The 21927-nt window shown below is 38.6% G+C and overlaps 6 protein-coding genes across 6 annotated transcripts; 3 read left to right on the top strand and 3 right to left on the bottom strand.

Annotated features, from left to right (window-relative positions):
• The first annotated feature begins 880 nt into the window (after positions 1-880).
• Positions 881-3219, top strand: Or7a (Odorant receptor 7a). The gene is made up of 2 exons (XM_017243873.3): positions 881-2159; positions 3142-3219. Exons 1-2 carry the CDS (start codon positions 981-983, stop codon positions 3217-3219), a joined length of 1257 nt encoding a protein of 418 aa, XP_017099362.2. The 5' UTR covers positions 881-980.
• Positions 3220-3485: 266 nt separating this feature from the next.
• LOC108127054 (zinc finger protein 664) lies at positions 3486-5018 on the top strand. Its single transcript, XM_017243869.2, has 2 exons — positions 3486-4326; positions 4388-5018. The coding sequence occupies exons 1-2, from the start codon at positions 3557-3559 to the stop codon at positions 4965-4967; spliced, it is 1350 nt and encodes a 449-aa protein (XP_017099358.2). The 5' UTR covers positions 3486-3556; the 3' UTR covers positions 4968-5018.
• sloth2 (sloth 2) lies at positions 5003-5226 on the bottom strand. Its single transcript, XM_017243871.2, has one exon. It carries the CDS (start codon positions 5224-5226, stop codon positions 5041-5043), a length of 186 nt encoding a protein of 61 aa, XP_017099360.1. The 3' UTR covers positions 5003-5040.
• Positions 5003-5772, bottom strand: sloth1 (sloth 1). The gene is made up of 3 exons (XM_017243870.3): positions 5738-5772; positions 5390-5664; positions 5003-5328 (listed from the first exon to the last, which is right to left on the bottom strand). Exons 2-3 carry the CDS (start codon positions 5541-5543, stop codon positions 5243-5245), a joined length of 240 nt encoding a protein of 79 aa, XP_017099359.2. The 5' UTR covers positions 5544-5664; positions 5738-5772; the 3' UTR covers positions 5003-5242.
• A 341-nt stretch (positions 5773-6113) lies between these two features.
• On the top strand, positions 6114-7951 carry cm (AP-3 complex subunit carmine). The gene is made up of 6 exons (XM_017243910.3): positions 6114-6246; positions 6310-6397; positions 6453-6778; positions 6839-6998; positions 7055-7507; positions 7571-7951. The coding sequence occupies exons 1-6, from the start codon at positions 6212-6214 to the stop codon at positions 7754-7756; spliced, it is 1248 nt and encodes a 415-aa protein (XP_017099399.1). The 5' UTR covers positions 6114-6211; the 3' UTR covers positions 7757-7951.
• Positions 7952-14026: 6075 nt separating this feature from the next.
• Positions 14027-20255, bottom strand: Inx2 (innexin 2). The gene is made up of 2 exons (XM_017243902.3): positions 18550-20255; positions 14027-15451 (listed from the first exon to the last, which is right to left on the bottom strand). Exon 1 carries the CDS (start codon positions 19740-19742, stop codon positions 18639-18641), a length of 1104 nt encoding a protein of 367 aa, XP_017099391.1. The 5' UTR covers positions 19743-20255; the 3' UTR covers positions 14027-15451; positions 18550-18638.
• Between the last annotated feature and the right edge of the window lie 1672 nt (positions 20256-21927).

Below are 21927 nucleotides of genomic sequence, written 5' to 3'. Positions count from 1 at the left end.
TTTAAAGATTTTACGATTTCGATTTCGAAAAAAATTTTCAAAAGAGCTTTAGACTTTTTTCCAAGCATTCGCTTTAAAGCTTTCGAAAATATCCCGTTAACAAAGAAAACTGTATAACATGTTGAGACATGTTGAGTGCACAAAAAGTATCCTTCGGATTTCGAGGAGAAATCAATTATGAAGTTAGAAACCAAGCAATATAGCCAAAACAGTTGACCTTTGAACCTATTTAGCTTAATTGCATTTGCTTGCATTATTTATTAATTAGCTTTCAATTCTAATTCGAATCACACGTATTGTTTATATTTTTATTTTTACAAATTTTTGGGAGGTTTTTTTTTTGGGGGGAAAGTGGGGATTCGATGAAGGACGTTCTTTCAAGGACGAATAAAATAAATAATGGAGACACACACACACAAATATGCAATAACAAAATGCTGCTTGTGACTTATGTTATGTACAAATTAGCAATTAACAATTGAGGATTCATTTAAAAAAAAAAACAAAAAAAAAAAAACATTCAGAGACCAAAATGCGAAATGAAAAACTATTTTTTATAGAAAAAAAAGAGAGTGTTTTAATTGGATTTTAAGATTATATCTTATGGGTAAGTAAGTTCAAAAAAGAGGGATGTTTTTATTGGAGAACACCCCTTAATAAGACTTTATTTATTCCAATAATTAAATATTTTTAGCTGTGAAACCCCGGAAACCCATTCAATAGTTCCCATGTTTACCTTTTCTTTTAAATTATTAATTAATTAGCCACCAAGAAGTCTTAATTGTTTTCAATTAGAAAGTTTTTTTTAGCAATTAACAATTGGAAATACATTTAAATGATTTAGTAAACTAAATGCAAAAAAAAGACAAAAAAATCTATTTATTTAGTAAAGCAAAAGTTTGAACTTGACCTTTTAGAGAATAAAAATCCTTATAAAAGGAACTAATGAGGCTTGTGGGAACCTCAAAAGTAGAGCAACCATGATGGCAGTTGGACGGAGTACAGAGCCCAAACCGGAAGCGGAAGAATCACCTCCATTACCAGAATCCAAAGAATGTTTTCGAAATCTTTTCAATTGTTTCTATGCCTTGGGAATGCAGGCTCCGGATGGCAGTCTCCCGACTAGGAGCAGCACCTGGCGACGAATCTACGGATGCTTTTCGTCTGTGATGTACGTCTGGCAACTGATCCTGGTGCCAACATTCTTCGTAATCAGCTACAGATACATCGAGGGCATGGAGATGACCCAGATTCTGACCTCCATTCAGGTGGCCATCGATGCCGTGATTCTGCCCGCCAAGATTGTGGCTCTGGCATGGAATCTGTCGCTGTTGCGGAGAGCCGAGTACTACCTGGCCAAGTTGGATGGGCGGTGCAAGGATGCAGAGGAGTTCCATATGATTGCGGAGGCGGGAAGGTTTTGCAACCGCCTGGTCTGGTTCTACCAGATCTGCTATGCCATCTACTCCACCTCGACGTTCCTGTGCTCCTTCCTGCTCGGACAGCCGCCGTATGCGTTGTACCTTCCGGGCCTCGACTGGAGCCGCTCCAAGGTGCAGTTCAACATCCAGGCCTGGATCGAGTTCCTCATCATGAACTGGACATGTCTCCATCAGGCCAGCGACGATGTCTACGCCGTCATCTACCTGTATGTGGTGCGGGTTCAGGTCCAACTCCTGGCGCGGAGAGTGAGGCAACTGGGCAGTGGGGATCCCCCGGAGAGCTATCCGGATGAACGGCGGCAGGAGGAGCACTGCCAGGAGCTGCAGAAGTGCATCGTGGATCATCAGACGGTGCTGAAGCTGCTCGGCTGCATCTCTCCGGTCATCTCGAGGACGATCTTCGTCCAGTTCCTGATCACCGCCGCCATCATGGGCACCACCATGATAAACATCTTCATTTTCGCCAACACCAACACCAAGATCTCATCGATCATATACCTGATGGCCGTCACCCTGCAGACGGCTCCCTGCTGCTACCAGGCCACCTCCCTGATGCTGGACAACGAGCACCTGGCCCTGGCCATCTGCCAGAGCCGCTGGCTGGGCCAGAGCGCCCGCTTCCGCAAGATGCTCCTCTTCTACCTCCACCACGCCCAGCAGCCCATCACGCTCACGGCCATGAAGCTCTTTCCCATCAACCTGGCCACCTACTTTAGTGTGAGTTTTCCAGAAATATATCCAATCTTTGTTCGATGTCCTATTCGTCCTCAAGGTCCTTCGAAAATTATATGGTCCCATATCCCAATTCTCATCCGATTCTTGATCGGATTGTTTTAAATGATTTGTATTTCGATTCTCCACCATTCTGCATCAAAACATTGGATCGAAATATTTTTCAAAATTTTTTCCCATTTTTGTGGGGAGATCCCTTGGAAAAGTAGGATTTTCGCATGTGGCCCCAAGCTATACTCATATCTTGGCCAATTCTCACCCGATTCTTGATCGGATTATTTTGAATGATTTGTATTTCAATTCTTAACCATTCTGCATCAAAATATGAGATCGAAATATTTTTTAAAATTTTTTCGCATTTTTGTGGGGAGATCCCTTCGAAAAGTAGGATTTTCGCATGTGGCCCCAAGCTATACCCATATCTTGGCCAATGCTCATCCGATTCTTGATCGGATTGTTTTAAATGATTCGTATTTCGGTTCTCCACCGTTCTGCATCAAAACATTGGATCGAAATATTTTTCATAATTTTTTCCCATTTTTGTGGGGAGATCCCTTCGAAAAGTAGGATTTTCGCATGTGGCCCCAAGCTATACCCATATCTTGGCCAATTCTCACCCGATTCTTGATCGGATTGTTTTAAATGATTTGTATTTCGATTCTCCACCATTCTGCATCAAAACATTGGAACGAAAGAATTTTGAAAATTTGTTCCCATTTTTGTGGGGAGATCCCTTGGAAAAGTATGATTTTCGCATGTGGCCCCGAACTATACCCATATCTGGGCCAATTCTGACCCGATTCTTGATCGGATTGTTTTAAATGATTTGTATTTCGATTCTCCACCATTCTGCATCAAAACATTGGATCGAAATATTTTTTCAAATTTTTTCCCATTTTTGTGGGAAAGCCTTCTTGGAAAGGCAAGGTTTTAATGTTTATATTCAATTTTATTCTTTTCTTTGCAGATAGCCAAATTCTCCTTCTCTCTATACACTCTCATTAAAGGAATGAACTTGGGCGAGAGATTAACAAAAACAAATTAAAACTAAATCATTTATTATAAAAACTATGTAGAAAAAAAAAAGAATAGTAGATTTATTTACTAGTGGTTTAGGAAATAAAATGAACCTTGTTGTGTTAGAAGACAAAAAATGTAGCTGTGAAAAATAGTTTTAAAAATAAAACCCCATTAATTTACAAATAAAATTAAAAATTAGTTTAAATTAAGAATAATGTCTAATCGGAATATGATTTTGTTGTCCAACACTGCCCACTCCAATTGGACTTTGGCGCTTCCGTTATGCAGCACTGCTCAAAGTTTGTTATTGTCCGGCTGATTTTGTTGCTAATTTTTTGTTTATATTTGGCCAGGAGGCCAAAATGCTGCGAAATCTTAGCCGCAAAACGGCTCCAAAACACTGTCGCACTTGTCTCGTCAAATTGGACAAAGGCGAACTAAAGGAGCAGGAGATTATGGAGATTCCAATTAGCCAGGAGTTGGAAAAGCTACTTAATATTTATAATTCCATGGATAACAGGCCCGATAACCTGCTGGAGGAGCACTGGTGGCCAAGGACACTGTGCTCCCAGTGCCAGGATACAGTAAAGATCTTTGAAAAGTTTCGTAGAAAAGCAGAAGATTCCAGGCAACAGTTGCTAGAGCTTCTGAAAGAGGAGAGTGAACCGGAGGAGCACGAGGAGGAGGACACCCCAGATCAGGAGCCTAACTTCGAGGTGGTCTACGATCACCTGGATACGAATCCCCACAACGGGCAGGACTCGTTACAAAGCTCGGAGTCGCCAGAACCGCCCGATCCCGACCCCAAACCAGATCCCATTGCCAAAAGAGAGGAGAAATCCCCCAGCAGGAGAACCAGAAACAGCCTGAAGTGCTCACTGTGCCGGCACAGCTTTGCCAATCAGCTGACCCTCTCGGCGCACGTCCGGAAGGTGCATGAGGGCAGCAAGCGACCGTTCCAGTGCGACAAATGCGAGAAGGCCTACAGTTTCATGGGCGGTCTGTACACCCACATCCGGGAGGTGCATGCTCCGCTAGAGCGTCGGCATCCCTGCGACCAGCCTGGCTGCGAGCGGGTTTACACCAGCCGGGTGGCCATGCAGAAGCACAAGCGACTTAAGCATAATCCCAGGTGAGGATAAGACTCTTTCTTGACTTGTAGATTCTATGATTTCCTTTATATTTCTGGATAGAGCTCGGGATCTGGCGCGAAAGTTCATTTGCGAACAATGCGGTGCCAGCTTTAACCAATCCGCCAATCTGAAGTACCACCGACGCACCAAACACCCCACGGAGGACGAGGTGGCCGCCAAGGAGGGCGGCAGCGGCGAGCGTTACTTCTGTGAGCCCTGCCAGAAGGAGTTCCATTCGCGGTACACGCTCAAGTATCACACCCTGCAACAGCACTCCGCCGGAGACGCGGGACAGGAGGCGGTACTGCCACACGAGTGCCAGGTTTGTGGCCGCCGGATGGCCAAGAAGTTCATGCTGCTGCAGCACATGCTGATGCACTCCAGCGAGAAGCTGCCCTGCGAGCACTGTGGCCGCCAGTTCGCCCGCCGATTCGAGCTGGAGGCCCATGTCCGGGCGGTGCACCTCAAGCTCAAGCCCTTTACCTGCCACCACTGCCCCGAGAGCTTCGCTTCGCGGAAAACCCTGCGCCATCACGAGTACATCCACACGGGAGAAAAGCCGTATGTGTGCGACACCTGCGGCCAGGCCTTCCGGCAGCAGACGTGCCTCAAAAACCATCGCAAAGTCCATGAAAAGTAGTCCATAAGTCGAACTTTAAACTCAAAAAACAAGCATTAACTTAACTAACTTTAGTCAAATGAATTACAGAGTTTTATGTGGTTTCCGGTGGCTTGGAATCGGGATGTGTGTCGTGGCTCTGCCGCTCCCGCTCTATATAAACGGGCAGATCCTCAAGCGGGCGGTAGTATAGATGCACAGCCTGGGAGCCGGCCATCATGGCCAGCATGGCACTGCCCAGGAACTTCATGTACTGACCCCACGAGACTCCGGCGGGCATGATTGCTAATTATACTCTATTGCGAGCTCTGGTCCTGTCTTTCGTGCAAGTGCTGCTGCTCCTCGACGTAGTTTTTGGCCTGACGACGCTTAAAAGTGCGATCTAAAACGGAAATAGACCTTGTAAACAAAGAATTTTTGGAGAAAAAATCAGAAAAACCTACAGAAATTAGTCTCTCCCACTGTCCAGTTGATCATAGAGAATTCCAGGCCGGCTCCCAGTAAAAAGAAGAGCGGCAGGAAGCGGTAGACACCAAAGCGCTTCTTTCCGGGCCAACTGTCCAGGAGACGACGGACGGAGCCGCTGTACAGACTCATGTGTTTTCCGGTATTATATAATTGTGCGTCTCTTTCGGCCTCTTTCCCGGCGAAATGTGCAGGTGTTGCCTGTATCTGTTGATGCTGTCACATGTGTCCTTAAGTATTCTTGATGATTGGTCTGAAATTCAAGTAGTTTAGTATTTATTTCATTTAAAAATTCAATAAATAAATAGAGTCTACTTGAAACCTGCCTTACTGTTTCGATTTCTACTAGTTCCGCAGGGAACAGCTGATGGAGCAGTGTGACCCCATCGTTTTAGGGGAAAAAACAAAGCTCGTTGGAGATGAACTAGTTCGTGACACGCTCCGCGGGAATCCCCATTTATTTATATTACTTATTTTTCTATAAATTTAATAACTTATTGCCATTAAATATGTTTTAGATTACCTGCTGGCTAAGCTCTACTAAAAAGATTACTAAAAGACAGATTTTTACATTGTTTTAATGAAAGGAAATCAATAATTTTATTTTTAATTTAATACTTAATGTTTTTTTTATTATAACAGGTGGTTTTTTTTTACTTCTTTAAACATTCACCTGTGTCCTGTCCTCGTGACTCGTGACGATTTTCTGCAAATTTCCAATCCCTACGCCGTTGGCCAACACTGGCTGCTCTGCGCACCTTGCAAAGAAAATAGTAAACAATTTTTTTTTAAGCCGAAATATGATACACAGCCTGTTCATAGTCAACAACAGCGGGTAGGTTTATATTGTTAGTGCAAAACATATACCCTTTTCACCCACAACTCCCATCCCACACAGCGAGGTGTTCCTGGAGAAGCACTGGCGTTCGGTGGTTTCGCGTTCCGTTTGCGAATATTTTCTGGATGCCCAGCGGGCCGCTCCATATGTATGTTACCATATGCCACGTATTGGATTATTTTCAAACCACTCTTATCATCTAGGATGTGCCGCCGGTGATAGCCACACCCCATTATTATCTCATCACAGTGCAACGGGATGCTGTCTCGCTGGTGGCGGCCTGCAAACAGGAGGTTCCACCTCTCTTTGTCATCGAATTCCTCCATCGTGTGGTGGACACATTCCAGGACTATTTCGGCGACTGTTCGGAGACCGTAATCAAGGATAACTATGTAGTGGTCTACGAATTGCTGGACGAGATGCTCGACAATGGTTTCCCGCTGGCCACCGAGAGCAACATCCTCAAGGAGCTGATCAAGCCACCAAATATCCTGCGCACCATTGCCAACACGGTGACGGGCAAGAGCAAGTTCGTAGTGTCCTGATGGGTTGCCTTTCTTTTTTTTAATTCTGGCTATTTTTCCGACAGTGTCAGCACCATACTGCCTTCGGGTCAGTTGTCGGCCATTCCCTGGCGTAGAAGTGGAGTGAGGTACACGAACAACGAGGCGTACTTTGATGTCATCGAGGAGGTGGACGCCATCATAGACAAGTCCGGCTCTACGGTGTTTGCTGAGATACAGGGGCATGTAAGGGCATACGAGGGTATCCTTTAGAAAGTCTCCTACACCTGCTCTCTTTCCAGATCGATTGCTGCATTAAGTTGTCAGGCATGCCAGATCTTACGTTGTCCTTTATGAACCCACGTCTCTTTGACGACGTCTCCTTCCATCCCTGCGTCCGTTTCAAGCGCTGGGAGGCCGAGCGCCTGCTCTCCTTTATCCCGCCCGATGGCAACTTCCGGCTCATGTCCTATCACATCAGTTCCCAATCCGTGGTGGCCATTCCCATCTACATAAGGCACAATTTTTCCATCAAAACGGGTGAACAGGGTCGTTTGGATCTGACGATTGGACCGCGTAACACCCTCGGACGCACCGTGGACAAGGTGAAGCTGGAGCTGACGATGCCGCGGTGTGTTCTCAACTGCCTGCTGACCCCCAATCAGGGCAAGTACACCTTCGATTCAGTTACAAAGACGCTGTCGTGGGATGTGGGCCGCATAGATGTATCCAAGTTGCCAAATATAAGGGGATCGGTAAGTGAAAGTTAGGATCTAAGCTAGACTAACTAATCTTAACTAATTGGATTACCTCTTAAGGTTTCTATTACGCCCGGTACGACAAACATCGATGCCAATCCGTCCGTGAACGTACAGTTCCAAATCTCACAGCTGGCCGTCTCCGGTCTGAAGGTGAATCGCCTAGACATGTATGGGGAGAAGTACAAGCCCTTCAAGGGCGTCAAATACCTGACCAAGGCGGGCAAGTTCCAGGTGCGAATGTAGGACCTGCCACAGCGTTCCGATTCCGTTTCCAGCTTTAATTAAGAGCTTACTTTTAAGTATACATACTATACCATAAATATACATATATATATACATATACATATATATTCCATTGTTATGTGTCCAACATCCACCCATATAGTGTCTCAAGCATCTCGCTCTGTATCTATCTATCTATCCATAAAAGTTCAACTCCAATTGTGGTTTCTAGAGTTGTGGGTCTTGGGCAACGTCGCCATATTTTAGCGGAGAGGCGAGAATCGATGGGGAATGAAGTTGCAAGCGGCATGCCATGCCCCATTCCACCACTCGAAGCCGCTGGTAACTGGAAACGTTCGCCTGGCAACAGCCTGGCCAACCAGACTAGCTGCTAACCCGCCAACCGCCATCCACCAACCAAAGTAACCAATAAATTTAAATGAAAATGCAAAACTTGATTTTGCAGGCCAACGCATTTAGCATACGAATGGTATGTATACATGTCTTTATGTTTCGGAGGATATTCGATAAAGAGGATATAACCTAACCTTAAACAAATAAACCTTTTAATATTTAAACCATTAATTTAAAACCTAATTAAAGTCAAAAAAGTGTTAATTTATTTTTATAAAATATTAAATCTTTAGAGGCTTTACTGTATCTATTGTACTTCACCCCTCTCTGGCTTGTTATCGGCACAAATACAGCTTTTGCTGCATTTTTGTCTGTGGCCGAGACCGGTTTGTCTGTTGCTGCCCCTCACTTAACCCCTCTGTAACCCCCGGTAACCCCCACTTTAACGCCTCTTAATGCCCCCCTTGCCGCTGCAAGTGAACTTCTAGGCTTCTGGGTGCGGCGTGCAACGGTAGCAACAAGCGCCACCAAAAAACGACCATGGCTAGACATGTTATACACACACGTCGCACAGCCAGATCAGGCTCCTGCACCAAGCCATGCCCCAATCCGGACTCCCAACCAAGCCACCAAAACCAAACCAATCCAATCCGATTCGAATCGAATCGAAAAAAAATAACTCATCGACGAGTGAGCGAAAAATCATTTTTCAAGCGTGGGAAACTCTCGTTTAAGGCCAGTGCCAGGGGAGTGGGCGGGTAGGCAGGTCTCAACAATTCGCCACACAGCATGGTGGCATGCCCCAAAAAAAAAATGGAGGAAAAAAACTGGCCAAGAGGCGGTTTTTAGACGCTCATTAGCAGCGGGCGACTAAAAATGTGTTGCAGCCAGTTTGTTGCCTAAGTCTTTCGTTCTGCCCTCCTAGGGCTTCTCTTACTCTTGCTCTTGCTTCTCTCCCCTTTGCTTCCTCTGACCCTATAGGTTTTACACTTAAAAAAAAATAGGTTTCAAAAAATTTAATAAGAAATTACAAAAAAAAAGAAAATGCTTACGTTTTATAAAAACTTTTCAAATTATATTGAAAAGGTCTTATATTTTAAAAGGTCTTATTGTATTATTGTTTGTTATTTTAAATATACTATATTTTTTAAGTATAATTATGAGAACCCCAAAGGCATTTATCTCTGGTAATTGATACCACATTTCATACGCTTCAATTGTAAATGCTTTCCATCTCATTTGCATTTTTCCGAGCCCTAGGGAAAACAATTAAAAACAAGAATCAAAGTTCTCTACAAAAAAAGGTTCGAACAAGCTTATATCCTGTAATTTGAGAACTAAAATGTATATATTAATAATATATAAAATCTCAATAAAATAAAGCTTTTGATAGGAAAAACAAAAATTAAATTGTTTCAAAAATCATCAAGAAAGAAAATACCCTTAGAAAAGGGTATCATAAAAAAATGTATCAACAATTCCAATGCCATAAAAGGTGATTGTTATTAAAATTCTTTCACTTCGTTAACAAATTTCTAGCATTTAAGGCAGCTTTTTTAATGAACTTTATAAATCATTAAAAAAGATCATATCAATCATAGATCATAGAAATCATATATGCATAGTTATCTCTTATATTTATCTTAAACATTATTTGTTCAGTGCATTTATGTGCTCTGGTTTGGTAACATTTTCCGATTTTCCATTTAACTTGAACTATTAACGTCTTGCTAAGTGATTGAAAATGAATGCAAATTGAGCTTTACTTGCATTTGATCTACTTAAATATTTTAAGAGTTTTAAGAAGTTGGGATTAAGCTTTAAATAGACTTGTATATACCCTTTTAGGGTTTATTTTTTCAAAGAAATTTAAAAAATAGACTCCAACCATATAGTTTTCTAGAAAAAGGTTATATATTTTATTCATCTTTAGAATTCCAAGTCATAAGCATTTTTTTAAATATTTAGTATCGCCTCTTGAATTCAAAAATACAATATTAGACCTCCACCTTAGACAAAAATCCATGTCTAAGCCACCTTGAAGCTAATGGAGCCTTTTGGCCTAAAAAATAACGAAAAAATATAAAAAATTCAAGTGAAAGACAAGCAACTAGAAACATGAATTTGTCATTAGCGGCAACAAGGTTGCTTCTCCTTCTTCTACAAAAAAAAAAAAATAAAATAAAGGAAAAAAAGATTGTAAGTCGTGCAATTGCATTTGCTGTTCGATAATAATTTATGCAACTTGTTGTCAATGCACTAAACAAATGTTTAAACTCATGTTGTTCGCCCTGTTTGCTTGCATTGTGCCTGGTGCTTTGTGCTGTGTTTGTTTGCATTTTGATTGTTGTTTGCCCAACTTTGCGAAAGGTGTTATATGCCGGTCGCGTCAATTGGATCGTCCCACATGATTTCAAAACCATAAACCAGAGCACAATCCTATCCTATTCCCTCCCTGCCTCTAGAATGACCAATAAACATTATTCGACTGTCGTCTGGCCAGCTAATTACATATGCTGATTGTCTCTCTGGTTTTTCAAAAAAAAATAGAAACAAGTGGGGTATTTATGGGTAGGGTTTTCAAAAAATAGATATAGGTTATCGTATATATAGAGAAGTGTCTAAAGTGGGGGTTTACGAAAGGTTTATATGTTTGCCTTAGGTTTCTAAAAGTATTATCACATAATTCTTTTTTTAGGGCTATTTTAGTCTGAGACTTATTTTAAACTAAGAAACCCTAAGTATTTGGATTTTATCCAAATAAGGGTAAGAAACCACCAGTCTTTAACTCAAAGATTAAATAAATATACCATTATTATAGGTTCTCCTTCCCAAAAAAACCCAGGGTATGCTAAATAGACTTCTAGAGAGACTCATTAAAAACGATTGAAACTTCCGCTCTTTGAAAGCCCAAGAAAATCATAAAACCCTAAAAAAACTTTTAAAAAAAACTCAATTTTAAGACCCAATGAAATATGAAAAATGTTTAAACTGGAACTGGAACTATAACTGGAACATATCCCAGAATCAGATAAAAGCGACAAAGAAACTTCCCAATCATAATTCTCCCCACAACTGCAACGAAAAAAAAAGAGGCAGAAAAGTGTGTTTATGGAACATATATGTATATGGATATATGTATAGAGTGGACCCCACAATCTCTCACAATCAGGCTGTGTGATTACTCATTTTTCAACTTTAATTGCATAAACAAAAAAACAAAAAGCCAGACACCAATCAACGACAGACCCCTGTCCTGAAAGGGATTTGCTTACAAAGTTCCCAATTTTTGCGACAAACAAAATATTAATTGCTTACGCATTCAAACTTTTTTTTTTATTTGTTTTGTTTGATAAATATTTTGATATGCTAATGCAAGAGTTTTAAACAGATATAGAATGGAATTTACACGGGTATCTAATAGATACATAGATACAAGAGTATCGGGTGGAATATGTTTACTTTTCACGAGCGCCGACTAATTAGCGAATGTCACAAATTGTTTTTAATTAATCGATTTATAAGAGGTTAGAGGTCATTGATAAATTATCAGTATATCAAAAAAAAAAAAAAAACAAAAGGAATAAAAATATTAAACAGGCGCTAAGATAAAAGTTTGCATTATATTTTAAGTTAAGACTAAAAGTTTATCCAAAAAGCCAACAAGGTAAAACTGGATTCTTGAAAAAGAGGGTAATTTACTGAATCGAGAAAAAACAGGAATAAATAAAGAACCGAAAACCAGAAACAATTGTCACCAAAAAAAAAGCTAAAAATATAAACAAAAAAAAGTAAACCAGCCGCCATAACAATAAATCTTCCAACAAACAAACAAAAAACAGACGCCAGATAAATAAAACAAAACCCCAAAAGAAAAAACCGCTATATAGAAAAACACTGATATTTTTTTAAATAAATAAATTGCTTTTAAAATGAAATTTAGGTGTTCGGGCGTTACGTAAAAACATTCGCCGCCAGGGGCCGTTCAAATGAAATAGATCGTCGTGGACCTGAGGCCTGATGTTGCAATTCTTTTGTGAGAATTGCGGAAAATTAATTTGAAAATTGCTCGACAATCCCCAAGTGCAAGGTCAGCCAAAAAGGGTGTGAGTTGATTAGTGGGTGGGTGGTATATATGACATCCATCTATCCAACCATATGGCACAGCCACGATTCGGGAAATGAAACTAGATCCAGGAAGGTGGCAATCCAAGCCGAGATTTCCCCAGGAAGTTCTGGTTGACAATCTGTTTGGGTAAACTATTTATTTTTTTTGGTCTTTGTGGGGGTATTATCATATTTCGTAAATGGGAAATTGTGGATTGCTTAATGGGTTTCACTAATGGGGTTTTTTTATAAGGGTTATTAAAGGTTTCTAGGTTACCAAAGTTAATCCTAATTTTGGGTATTTTCATATTAAAAGATACTTCTATATTTATTCAAAGATTTATACTTTAGACTTAAGGCCTTTTAGATTCTTTAAGAGATCTATAGATATATCCTAGTACCCTATATCCTAGTATTCCTATCCTTAACTCCATCCTATACTATCCTATCTAAACTCCATAATACCTTTTCTTATAAAAACTACGTTAAGAGTTCCTCGACCCCAGATCCATTTAAATTTCTATAGGCATTATGTCTCTATATTCCGATATCATTTCGCTTTCCTTGGAATGGATCCCATGGCGTAATATTTATTACGAGTACGAGTATTTATTGAGGCCAATTGCAGCGTTTAACTCAATTTGATATGCTAATTTGCTCAACATCTTCTCGGTTTCCACCGGCCGTTCTATACTATATCATATATCAGATATATTGCCACACTTTTTCATGTAAATTTTGCAACAGGTCTGCTTACTTTTATTTATATAAAAAATTACTCAAATTCCAAAGAAACAAGTGTGGAAAAAGTTCTTGACTAACCAACTTAAGTTCTCCAAATCCTTCACCTACTTAAAGTTAAACTAATCATGCTTAGTGATAATAAATTTAATATAAAACTATTAAAAATAGCAACAAAAAATCACGTAACAATCGAGTCATTGAAACCGTATAGTTTATCTACGTCAAATGACGAAAAACGATCGAAATAGGGTTATTTTGTTAGAAGCGACTCATTTACCAGGTACTCCGTCGACTCATTTAATAGAGCCCAATAATGGCCACTACGTGAGGTCTTTTTTATTTATTAATTTTTGTTTATTCTAATGGCCAGTATATAGCAAAAAATAGGACTTATTTGTCAGAGCTATACTTTGGCACGAGCGGAAACTAGATCCGGAAAAATATTCATTGGAGGCCCTACTCACCTGTTGTTTGTGGCTCTGATTATAATGATTCATTTTATTATTGATGGTTTAATAGTATTTTTAATTATTAGTTATCAAGGAAATTTCAGAAAGAGATCTAAGATTTAAAGTTTTTATAGAAAATTAAAACCCCACTAGAACTCAAGTCTAATATAAAGATATTCCTTTTTAAAAAGATATCCTATTTCACTATACCCCTAATATTTCCCTCTAGAACCTCCTATAGTCTATAAGGCATAGAACCACTATTTCTAAAACTATTTAGAAATCTGGGCTGAGGCTTTCAGTTGGGGTCAAAGACCGTTAGAGCCCCGTGAGGTCGTGAGGTCCAAAGTTTGCACTCAGTCAACACGTTTTGGGTTCCAATCATAAAATGTATAGGAAAAAAAAAATGAAAAAACTCAGAACCCTAGAAAAGTAAAGTTTACAAGGTGTGTGTTTACAGAACCTTTAAAGTTTGTTTGTAATTGTTTTTAAGTGAAAAAAAAACCCGCACCCCCTTCCTCCCCATCCATAGATAAGATTTTCCATTTGTTTACTTTGATTTTCCTTGTTTTTTTTTGGGTTTTCTTTTATTTTTGGAAATGGAAATGATAAATCATAAAAAAATAAAGAAATATAGTTTGTTTTGTGTGGTTTTTTTTTATTGTTGTTTTTATTGTTGTTTAATGTAAGTATTTATAAGTATATGGAATTGAAATTGAAACTTAGCTTAGGGCTTGGCTCGTTTATCTCGTTCTGTGGATAAACACACAGAGTTACAAACACTTTTATTTGATTTTCGATTGCTTTCTGGCTTCTTTCGTCTCACTTTTTTTTTTGCAGTGTACTTTTTTTTTTCATTTTTTTGTCTTTTAAATATTGCTTTTGAGTCTTTCATTTTTTGTTTGTTTGTCTTTTCCATGCTTACACATATTCGCTTACATATATTAAATATATATATTTTGTTTTTCATTATTTTTACAAAAATATATACGTTTATAAATAAATTTATTTTCTCTCTTCATTATTGATGAGTTCGGGGGTGTTTGTTGTTGTTGTTGTGTAAAAAAAATTGCGCTAAACTAAATAAATGCTACAAAAGATATGCAAAAAAAAAAAAGAATGTAATTATAATTATAAATCGTATAATTATTATTTGCTGGCGAAAATTGCTAAATTAAAAGTGTATAAAAATTGAAATAAAATATTTTTTTTGTATATTATTTGCTGGCGTTTTCTTTACTAAATGTAAATTATTGTTTTTCCTCGCTTTTATTTGTATCTTTCTTTTTTTTATATATTTTTTTTTTTGTTTCTCTTTAGATGTCTTAATCAATGATCACAACTCTTAGAATAAATATTACTTCGCATGTGGCATTCGTAAATACATATATAAACCGTCTGTATATTTATTAAAAATATATATATATATATAGATGTATATATATATGGTTGTATATAGATCTATCATATCTCAATTCGTTAGTTGCTGCACAAAAAAATATATATATGTATATTTTTTGTATATTTTATTGTATATAGTTTAAAATGTCTTTTCTCCTGTCTTTTAAAAAGTTCTTTTTTCCAGAATTCTTCAAAAAAATTGTTTTTTAATGAATTCGAATTATGATTTTTTGAGTTCGGATCGAGATTGTAAAGTCGGGAACTTCTTGGTTTTGATTCAATTCGAAAACTAAGATAAAACAAAAAATCAAAAAACAATTCCTTCTTTTTTTTTAAGAATTCTGGCAGCGGCTAGTATTTGTTATTGTTACTTGTATATTATTATTGTTAAATGGTTTTTCTTGTATATTGTATTGTTGTACGTGTCTTGTTGTTGTTGTTGTTGTTGTAGCATATGTTTTGCAATATTTTTTTGTTTCAATTACAAAACAATGAAACACAAAACGGTGTTATTTATTTTTCGTATAAACCATGGAATATTCGTTGATATGTGTTCATTAGCTCGGAAGGCCTCTTCATCGTCTCAAGTTGTTTTCGAAAATCCCCAACAGCTCTTCTATATCCATCGTCTTAACCAAATTAATTAATCGGCTGCGTGAAACTATAAAGAAATAGAAAATAAAATATATAATATTATTATAGGTTGGTTTTTTTTTTTTTGAAAGATACTTTAAAAAGATATCATGGGTGTTTGAAAAGATGAGTTATGTCTTGGAAAGTGACACTTGAAAAAAGACAACTAGATAAGATTATAAGAAATATGATAAAGAACCTGTATGCCTCATAAACAATGATTTTTTTTAAAGGTGTTTTAATTAAGGAAGTGTTCTATAAAAAGACTACATTTTCACCTCATAACTATTTTGCATTTATAACTAATGAAGTGAGAACCTATCTCGGAAATTAAAACAATAACCTTAAGAGGTGGCAAATAGTAGTTTTTTTTATAAAAATTTTAATTAAAAAAAACATTTAAAGAAAACAAATTTAAAAACAAAATACAATGTAGACTCATGACCTGGGAAAATAAACTCATTTCATTTCAACTTTTACACTCAATGCTCTTTTCTAATTGAAAGCAATTAATGCAATTAAAAGCCTGGGAAATAATTTAAAGTCTAACAAATTAAATGCGTGTATAGTACAAAAAAAATATATATATAAATTAAATAGAAAAAAAAAACATTGAATGGAGAGCAAACATTTTCGCGTGTTTCGTATCTAGGGGGATGGGTTTAATTTTTTTCGGAGGGGTTTCTGGGTGTGACAGAGCCGGTCCATTCATTCATTCATTGATACCTCAAATTGGCGGTCAGACAGGCAGAACACACACAAAATAATACTCAAACAAGAGGAACATTTGAGCCGCTTATTTGTTGATTATGATCATCATCAAAAGCTGTCGAGGTCGCTTAAATGGTGTGCCAGTGTGTCTGTGTAGTAAGTATGCCATTAATTGAAAACTACGGACTACTATTACACGGATCCGGGGCTGTTTTCTGGATCTTGTGATCTCTGATCTTGAGGTGAGCGCTCAAGTTGGATGAAAAAAAAAATACCAAATTGAAAATGAAAATGTGTGCTAATTGCAACACTTTGTCGCCAATCAACGGCAACAGCATCTGTTGTATGCCTGTTTATGTATCTCACAACGTACGTATCTGTATCTGTATCTGTATCTTGCACCTTATCAGGCTCTGGCTGGTATGCCTCAACGTCTTCGATTAGATAAGTGACTTGAAATCAACAGCAAAACTGTCACGTACTAGTTGCCCAACTTCTAATTGGCATTGCATGTCCAAGACCCAAGACCCAAAATCATACAACATTGAGCAACTCCAAGCTATTCCAACTCAACTCAAGACTAAACTCAACAAAAAAACTTAAGAATTACTGATTACGAGACCCACAAAACATAAAACACACACCAGACCAGACCAGAGGCCCAGACCCAGAGAGCTGTTTTCTTATCGTAAAGACAGACCCCAAAAACAAAATAGGAAAAACTCATCGTTTTATATAAAAAAAAGAGGTCAAAATTTATAGAAAAAAACTGTGTTGAACTTAATTGTTATATCATGTTGGGGATTAAAAATTAGGGGTTTATAAAGAGGGTATTATGTATATTTAAATACTTGTTTTTAAGCTTCTCTTGTGGTCTATTCTTTTCTTTAAAAAATACTAGATAGGGTAGTTTGGTGTTTTTTGAAAACCATGCTTTTTTGAATTAGAAAATTTTGGAAATCTTTTAGAAATAAAAAATTGAAAGGAACATAATACTTGGTTATAATATATACCTTCTGTTTTTATAGAATATGTCTTTTAATATATATAAAGTATACTTATAATATATTTTATATAAATTTTGAATTCCAGTATATATCTTCTATGCTATGCTCTCAATACTATTCTTAAGTCTTTAAATAAGTATGTACTTTGAAACCATATTCACAACACATTCTTTTAAAAATATTCAGTATTTTTAAGCGTATTGGACATATCTTTTTAAAATGGTCCATATATTGTCTCAAAATTCAGACTATATCTTTGCAAAGTTTCCATATTTCTTTTCTGTGTAAAATATTTTCAAAACTGTATCTTTTAAGTTCTCTATTAAAGTTTATACTTTTCAAAATTAAATAGATTAATTTTATTCAATTCCCTAACATTTTCTAAACCAATACCCAATTTTTTTTTAAGTGTATATAAAGACAGTTTGACTTTTTCGTCTGGGAGTTGAAGTCTTGGCGGGGAAACCGAGGCAATCTAAGAAAATCGGAGGCCCTGAAAGCAACTAATAAATAATGAGCTTGTTAGCTTGGGTGCCTGACCATTACAGGGTTCAAAGGTTAAGACCAGAGATACCCTATAACTAAGATAAGACCCAAAAAAAGATGGCTTGATTAAAAAAAAATATGATTTTAAAGAAGCAGTATTGTTTTTTAGTTTTATTAACCAACTGCTTGTATAACTAATATACCCTTTGCTAAAGACCCTTGGTATAGGGTATCATGTAGAGAAATGCCAAGCCATAAAAAGTCGAAAAGAATCTCTTGCCCTGCTGGCAACACAAAAAAGAATCTTCAACTGAAATGCTGGTCAAACTGGTTTCCCCCCACCCGCCACCCATACCCTCCCCGATTTCTCCCCTCCTCCTAAGTGGATGCGACAGTGTGACCAGGCCAGAAAGAGAGCAACAGAGAGTGACTGTTGCGCATGCGCAGCAGCTGTCTCGCTTAGTTTCTCGGTTGAGGCATTTTGTGAGGTTTCTTGCTGCTGCCAGCGTTACGCTCAAATGATCGCGTAAGACCAGAAGAATTCCACCTTCTCTCTTTCTCATTCTTCCGCCAGATTCTTAGCTCTTAGGCCCTCCACAATTTCTCTCAGTGTAAAGTGCTTCTTTGTTGTCTAAAAAAGAAACTCTCTTTTTTTTCAAATCGTTTGTAAGATCAAGAATGTATTCAGAAATGTTTCGAAAAGAATAATTAACTAATTTAAAAAAAAAAAAGGTTACACAAAAAAAGTGTGCTTTTATAATGGAATTGATAAATCTTAATTACTAAATTAAAACGATAGTTTAGAGCTAAGTCTTAAGTCTTAAGATATGTGTAAGTGTAAGTGTAAGTGTGTGTGTCTTGCAATCTGGAGATTGGAGGAGGTGGAGGTGGAGGTGATGTCTTAGGTTTGTAAGAAACTTACTGGCACTACGGCACACGGCCACGCCCCTACTCCATGAATGTTATTCTTCTTGTTGTTGTAGTTGTTGTTGTTGCTTAGTAGGCTTCTCATTAGGCATCGAATGGCCGCTTGTGGGCGCTCTGCTCATCGCCGCCCATTTCGCGTGATAGATCCGATATCACCTCCTTGTAGATAAGAGGATCAATGTTCTTGCCTAGCTGATAGAGCAGGAACCAGTCACCGATGTTGCACTTGTTGGCCACCAGTTCGACCTCTTCGCTTTCGGCCAGACGGGAACGGGCACGGAGCAGCAGGTGACGCAATTTGGGGCCAGCAACCACAGAGATTCGATAGATGAGCGAGATGCCGGACAGGATGCTCAGAATGATGAACCAGAACCACAGGAACACATAGATCTTCTCGTTGACAATGTTGAGGGGCAGCACACAGAGACCGTCGAATCGCTGGACGTTGCCGGAGGGACCGTATTTGTGGAAGGTACATTTGGTGACCTTCGGAAAGACCCGGGCCATCGGATCGATACGCTCATCCGGCTCCATTTCGGTGAATTTCAGCACATCACTGCCGTACGTACTGAACTCGCCGTCCAAAAAGAAGTCCACAAAATAGATCTGTCCAATGACGTTGACAAAGTTCAATGCCTCACAGACGAAGAACCGGAATGCATAGAAATTGTGACGATTCAGATTGCCAATAAAGTAGTCCACCAGGATCTTCTTGCGATCGTTCTTACAGTCCTCGTTCACAATGGGACTGTTGAGATCCATGACCAGCATCTTGAGGCGACCCCCCTCCCAGGACTTCCACAGATATCGCGGCACATAGAACAATATGGCCTGGAAGAAGAGTACGAAGCACACCCACTGGTAGTACTTGTGGTACTTCACCTCATCCTCGCCCTCAACATGCGATCCAACACCGGGCTGGACCACATCTCGTCCAGTGACACCGGTTAGACGTTCCGGCACCGTAAACGTTGAATAGATCCAACAATAGGTGTCCATCACTCCCAGCGGGATCTCATCCACAATACAATCGATTGGATCACCGATATACTGGCGGGAGGTGACCAGCAGGGAGAAGGCGATCAGGATGATCACGGTCGCCTTGTAGTGCATCCGGAATACATTGTTATCGATGCACACCTGATCGATCTTCAGTAGGCCCTTGACGGACCCAAAAACATCAAACATCTTGCTGTCTTTTCAATACCGTTATGTATCTTTATCAATTTTTTTTTTTAAATTTAATTTATTTTTTATTTTATAACTTTTATTTTTTTTTAATTCGGTTTTTTGAAGCCCCTTTTTTAGTAGACCATTACGGTTCAGTTTCTGTTTTATGAATGCACACGAAAAAAATAATGGGTAGTAACAGGCAAGCGGTGCTCCAGAACTAAAATATAACTGAGATCTTTCCGGAGAGCTTTCTGTCTCCGATCTCGTTAATGACTTCGGGCTATATAGTTCGTTAGCTTCTCGGCGGTATCGTATCGGTTCGGTTCGCGCTCTCAACGCGAAGTAGAAAAAAAAAAATTTGGTAACAACAACAACGACGACTGCGACGACTATGACTGGAGAGAGAGTTACGTGTGGGAGGGGCGGCGAGGGGTGTAAAACTGCCCAGGTAGCTGTTTAAACACCGTCGCAGCAGCGGACCTAAGCGCACTCTTCGGATAGAAAACTCAAACTGTGCGGAACTCAAGCCGTTCGGCTTTCGGCTGAGCTGTGGCCTGCCAACGTTGCGGCGTCCACTCTCTCTCACTCCATCAATCTCTCTCTCTCGCTGGGAGCTCGCGTGGTGGAGAACCAAAAATGACTCAACTCGCGCGCTCTCTCTCTTTCTCTCTCTCTCTGACTCGGACAGGTAACTCGGCCAAGGGGTGGATCTTGTTTTTGAGCCAGCTTTCTCTCGCTCTCAGTCGGTCTGGCAATCTCTCCCCTCTCTTGTAGCAGGATGGCCAGTGAAGCTGTGTTTAAGAAAAAGAAAAGGGTAGCAACAAAAAAGGAGAGAGCATGACTCAGAGATGCCAGGAAACTCTAAAATACAAAAACCAGGAACCCAAGAACCTTAATTATTTATATTTATTACTTAATAGCTGTAGGGTTTTTATTTAGGTTTACAACTGATGAAATAATACGGTTAAATGGTGTATTAATAGGGTTAAGTTTCAACGAACATCTGGCAGACGGGATTTTAACCCTAAAAAGGTTTTTGGTTAAATTTCTAGAACTTTGGTTTAAAAACAATTTTTTTAAATTTCAAACCTTAAAAACTTTGAAATAAATTTTCAAAAATTTGATTTAGACATTTTTTGAGTCTCGAAAATTCTTTTTCTCATACATCTGGCAACCATGCTCATTGCATTTAACCCCCCTGACGGCCCCCTGACCTCTACCACCCCTCCCCTCCCCCGCCACCCTTCACAGCATCCATATAGACTGCCATATTGAAACTCCACGCGTTTATTTTGGAGTCTCTGGAGTTTGCTTTGTTTTTGTACAGGAATATATATATGTACATATGTATGTATATGAGGCGACAAGTTCTTGGAAACCCGTTGTCAATTGAGTTGGATGCTGGAGTTTTTCCCCCTTCCCCCTTTTTGGAGCCAACTGCACCACCAAAGAACAACAAGTACAAATCATAAAAAAGAAGAGAACCACTGGGAGAGCCACGACACAAAGGAGACTTTAAAAAATGATGGAGCATACGGCTTTCACTGCATTTCTATACAAAAATAACAAAAAAAACAACACCCAGACATCCATAGATACACTTACAAACACATACACTCCATAGATACATTCAGAATTGTATAGTAAACCTGACAATTTCCAACAATTACCGGAGTACAAGAACTTACCTGAGTTTCAGGTAAAAGGACGGAGTGAAAAATAAACATTTAGGGGGACTTTTCAGGGTCCTAAGTGCACTGGGAAAAAAATTATTCAAATTTGGTTTACATGAAATTATCAAACAAAGTTTTAAAAATGATTCAAGGTTTTTATTAAATTTTATTATATAATTTATAGCCTTGATCCTTTAATAATAATCTAATCTATTTCTAATTCTAATCTATTTTAGACACACAAACTAATATATTTTATATAAAAACAAAAGCATTTTAATAAATTTAAATATAAATTATACAAATACATTTTTTCTTCTAGTGTAGAGAGTAAAGTGCCCTGAAATAGAAACAAAAACTCAATGACTGACTACCTGTTACACTCGTTTCTTGGTTTCTCTTTTTGTTCGCTCTCTTTTGACCCGATCTTCTCAGGTTGGACTTTCTTCCTCTTCTTCTTCCTCTTCTTCTTCATCATCTTCTTCTTTTGTCCAATTTACCTGTTCTCTGGTCCCTGGGTCCATAAA

The sequence above is a fragment of the Drosophila bipectinata genome, chromosome XL, assembly GCF_030179905.1.
Source record: "Drosophila bipectinata strain 14024-0381.07 chromosome XL, DbipHiC1v2, whole genome shotgun sequence".
Lineage (NCBI taxonomy): Eukaryota > Metazoa > Arthropoda > Insecta > Diptera > Drosophilidae > Drosophila > Drosophila bipectinata.
This window is presented reverse-complemented; position numbering and strand designations above follow the sequence as displayed.

What these genes read in the sequence shown, in the direction of transcription:
- sloth1 (XM_017243870.3), bottom strand. Translation starts at nt 5,543, where the DNA reads ATGAGTCTGTACAGCGGCTCCGTCCGTCGTCTCCTGGACAGTTGGCCC. An exon ending in AGTGGGAGAGACTAATTTCT is followed by an intron (nt 5,329 to 5,389) that starts GTAGGTTTTTCT and finishes TTTCCGTTTTAG; the next exon opens with ATCGCACTTTTAAGCGTCGT.
- Inx2 (XM_017243902.3), bottom strand. Translation starts at nt 19,742, where the DNA reads ATGTTTGATGTTTTTGGGTCCGTCAAGGGCCTACTGAAGATCGATCAG.
- sloth2 (XM_017243871.2), bottom strand. Translation starts at nt 5,226, where the DNA reads ATGCCCGCCGGAGTCTCGTGGGGTCAGTACATGAAGTTCCTGGGCAGT.
- Or7a (XM_017243873.3), top strand. Translation starts at nt 981, where the DNA reads ATGATGGCAGTTGGACGGAGTACAGAGCCCAAACCGGAAGCGGAAGAA. An exon ending in ACCTGGCCACCTACTTTAGT is followed by an intron (nt 2,160 to 3,141) that starts GTGAGTTTTCCA and finishes TTTTCTTTGCAG; the next exon opens with ATAGCCAAATTCTCCTTCTC.
- LOC108127054 (XM_017243869.2), top strand. Translation starts at nt 3,557, where the DNA reads ATGCTGCGAAATCTTAGCCGCAAAACGGCTCCAAAACACTGTCGCACT. An exon ending in CGACTTAAGCATAATCCCAG is followed by an intron (nt 4,327 to 4,387) that starts GTGAGGATAAGA and finishes ATTTCTGGATAG; the next exon opens with AGCTCGGGATCTGGCGCGAA.
- cm (XM_017243910.3), top strand. Translation starts at nt 6,212, where the DNA reads ATGATACACAGCCTGTTCATAGTCAACAACAGCGG. An exon ending in ACGGTGACGGGCAAGAGCAA is followed by an intron (nt 6,779 to 6,838) that starts GTTCGTAGTGTC and finishes TTTTTCCGACAG; the next exon opens with TGTCAGCACCATACTGCCTT. An exon ending in TTGCTGAGATACAGGGGCAT is followed by an intron (nt 6,999 to 7,054) that starts GTAAGGGCATAC and finishes CTCTCTTTCCAG; the next exon opens with ATCGATTGCTGCATTAAGTT.